Source organism: Geospiza fortis, unplaced genomic scaffold (genome assembly GCF_000277835.1).
Source record: "Geospiza fortis unplaced genomic scaffold, GeoFor_1.0 scaffold163, whole genome shotgun sequence".
Classification (NCBI taxonomy): Eukaryota; Metazoa; Chordata; class Aves; order Passeriformes; family Thraupidae; genus Geospiza; species Geospiza fortis.
In genome coordinates this window covers 1,541,768-1,545,126 of record NW_005054401.1, presented here as the reverse complement: position 1 = coordinate 1,545,126, position 3,359 = coordinate 1,541,768, and the positions used below count along the sequence as shown (strand labels likewise).

At 39.3% G+C, this 3,359-nt stretch overlaps 1 protein-coding gene across 1 annotated transcript in view; it reads left to right on the top strand.

The window, feature by feature from the left end:
- LOC102035640 (leukemia inhibitory factor receptor) overlaps positions 1 to 3,359 on the top strand; it is a 33,129-nt gene that overhangs the window by 2,828 nt on the left and 26,942 nt on the right. Inside the window, 3 exon segments of the mRNA XM_005426072.2 lie at positions 430 to 572; positions 1,980 to 2,143; positions 2,935 to 3,109. Coding sequence (XP_005426129.2) covers positions 430 to 572; positions 1,980 to 2,143; positions 2,935 to 3,109 — 482 coding nt within the window.

The following is a 3,359-nucleotide window of genomic DNA, read 5'->3' as shown; positions in this document are numbered from 1 at the left end:
AAGTGTTAAAAAGCATGTGGCTATGGTACTTAAGAACATGGTTCTTAAGAATGGTGAACGTGGTGCTTGTGCTAGGTTAACAGTTGCATTTGATGACCTTAAAGGTTTTTTGCAACCATAGCAATTCTATGATTCTATGATTTTGGTTAAAAAGCAAGGTCTTCACTTTGAAGTGTTCTCTTAACAACTAGTTGGTTGCATTATGCAGCCACTGCACAACCTACTGCTATGATAAAAGTGACTTGAAAGATGAGGGAAGGCCATTAATCTGATATTAACCAAAGCCCAAGCAAGTCCTTCACAAACTCAATATGGAATTTTCTGTTTATTACAGAGAATTTGTGTTTTATTAGTGTGCAAGAATAAGACTTAACTTGCCTTAGCTTCCTATCAGCTGAAATAACTGCTTAATCCTGTCTCTCCTTTTAGTGATCTTACCCCTCAAGTCTGTTTTAAAACTAAGGAGAGAAGGGTTGAGATTCCAATCCCAGAGAGCTCCATCACAGTGAGAATCAAAAGCTCTGGAACTGCTTTTGCTACCAGAGAATTTGTAATTCACCAGAAAGACATCTGTAAGTATCAGGTCATATGTGTGTACCTAAGGCCTTTATACTATGTTTAACAACTTTTCAGATGCTTGCAGGTTTCTTTGGCAATGTTTCTGTATGTAAAATGTTGATATACTGACTCCAGGAAAAGCTTCTGTATATTTTTATAGATTGTGTTCTCTAACCCTTCAAGAGAAAGAATACTCCTCTTACCCATAGTTCATAGCATAAAAAAATCAAGGGCAGAATGTGAGGAGGAAAACAAAATACAAGAATGTTACATCCCTCACTCTTTTCCCTTTTTAGTCCTAGTTATAAATTAGGAAGCATTTGCAAACAAATTCCTAAACTACGTACATAAGTAAATGAGACTTTTTCCTGCTTCCTTCCAGGCAAAGAAGGAAGTTGTAAACAGAAGATGGCAGTGATGCAATCTGCCATGCTTGGTCTAGTTTTTACCTTTGGTTTGCCTGCTTACTCCTTCAGTGTAGTCAAATTCTGATGTCAGTAACACTTATCCATGGTTCTGTTTTCAGTCAAGAGCAGCTCAAGAACTTATACAAAATGCAATTCAAAAATATTTGGTCAACATGATAAGTCTCTCAGTTCATCACAGGTTATTATGGGCAGTGTATTGATTGTGCTGAACACTTTGCAGGCTCTCAGATCCTTGGTCAGGACTGAAGCTGGATGTATCACACATATTTTTAAAATGTTTTAGCTTGCACCAGGCCCAATAAACTGCTATAACTGTTGTATTGCCAAGGTTCTTCCCTGTTTCTGAACCTCTTGCTTCACCACAACACATTTTTAGAAGAGATGCTTCTGTTTATTCTCCCTGTCCTGTCCCCATCAGGATCTCATGCCCTTAATATTTCTTGTAGCTTAAAATCACTTTCCCTGTGATCTTCAGAACATCATGTGAGCTTCTTCTATCCTGTGCTTCTGGTCTCCTTCCTTGCCAATCTCACTTTTGTTGCCAGTCCCCACTTCCCTACTGGTCTCCAAAACACTTATTCTTTTGGGGATTTTTTTCCCACCATTCTCCCTAGAAGTGTTCTCATGCACACTTCAAACACTGCTACCATATTTCCTTTATCACTGTAGTGTTGAAGGAAGGTTGGGAAAGATGGGATATCTTCCCTGCTATGCATTGCAAAGAGTCATATTCACAGTTACTCGCCCATCTACATGCTGAAGTATTAAAAGAAAATGCTCCCTGATGATTCATCAGCACCTATGCTTTCCTGAGAGCTCTCATGCTCAAGTAGCCACAGAGCCTTGTTCTAATTACAGAGGTTGAGTTACATGTTTGTATGGCTACTAGCCAGTTCAGAGCGCAGGGATGTGGCTGTTAAACACCTGTAGGGCTGGTGTTGCTGACTAATGACCTGAATGTGACTTTTTTTTCTCCCCTGCCTCTTTTTCAAGCCTTTATTCCTGTCACTCCACACATTCTTAGTTTAATGCCTGACTTTCCAACTTCCACATTAAATCTGGAGTGGAGTGATAATGGATCGGTCTTCCCATATGGACTGGATGCCCTTTGGCAGATTCAGATACTCCGAAAAGAAGCTATGGAAGTAGTCACACAAGTAAGTCCCTTTCTTCTTTTATGAGAAATATATGTACAGCTTTTGGCTTTTGTAATGTTCTGAGAGGTCACTTGAATGAAACTGGGGATGATGAAGATAGTAGAGCTTTGCAGGACCTGAGTGTAATTATGCTTCTGGCAGGTAACTTCTTGTTAAATTTCACAGTTATGGGAACACTGGCTACTGTACTGTTGGTACTTAGTCACAGCAATTTTTTTTTTCTGGTACAGGGACTTTGGAATTTGAACTTACTTATGAATGTGGCAGAATCTTTACACCATTGTCTCTGTATCTCCAACAGTGTCTCCAGTCTTGGTCATCTCTGAATGCTCAGCTTGCTATTTTCTTTTTTTGTAACCAGAATTCTTCCAGGCCAGTTCGTAGCTCTGTGCTATAAATTTTAATAATGGACTAAAGATTAAATGTGCAGCCTGGGACTAATGTTAGAAGAGTTTTATTTTGGAGAAGTTGAAACATTTAGCTGCCTATGGGATTCCCAGGGTGCAGTATACCTCTTTAAATGCTTGGGAATCCTCTTGCTCTCCCTCAAATGTCTGGCCTCTGGTATTTCTGGCTGACAGTCTACCTAGCTGTTGGGCTGTTTAGCCACTTAGACTTTTGTCCAGGTAAAGTCATAAAAGTTAGGTAGAACACTACAATAATCAAGGAGGATTTTATGATTTACTTCAGCTAATTTGCCATTCTGTTGACACTTTAGAGATTATATGTCATTATTAACAGGTGTTCATAAGCTCTGTCTTGGTTGATTTCTTGGTGCAAAACCTTTGCAGGTTACTTACTACTCAAAACTGACTCATGAAGATGCCATTCTTTCTTGGAGCTGGACATCAGATATGCCTTTGGAGTGCACATCACACTATGTGAAGATTCGCTGTTACATTAATGCAACACAGTTTGTTGGCCCCAAGGATTGGAGTGACTGGAGCCCAGAAAAAGTGATCCCTGGTATGTTTGTTCCCTTGCAACCACATGGATTTTTATTTCTTTATAAGAATTAAGCCAAGGTCAGAGGAAGAGCATTAGGTGGTTAGCATTAGGAAGAGCATGGGCTGCTGCCTTTGAGACTGTTATGATTAGAGAAATAATGCAATCACTAGTTAATGAAATCTAGCAAATATTTATTTGTATGCATTGGAGTGCTCCTCAGTCACATTTTAGCTGATCATCACTGTGTTTATAGCAAATTGTTCATGTG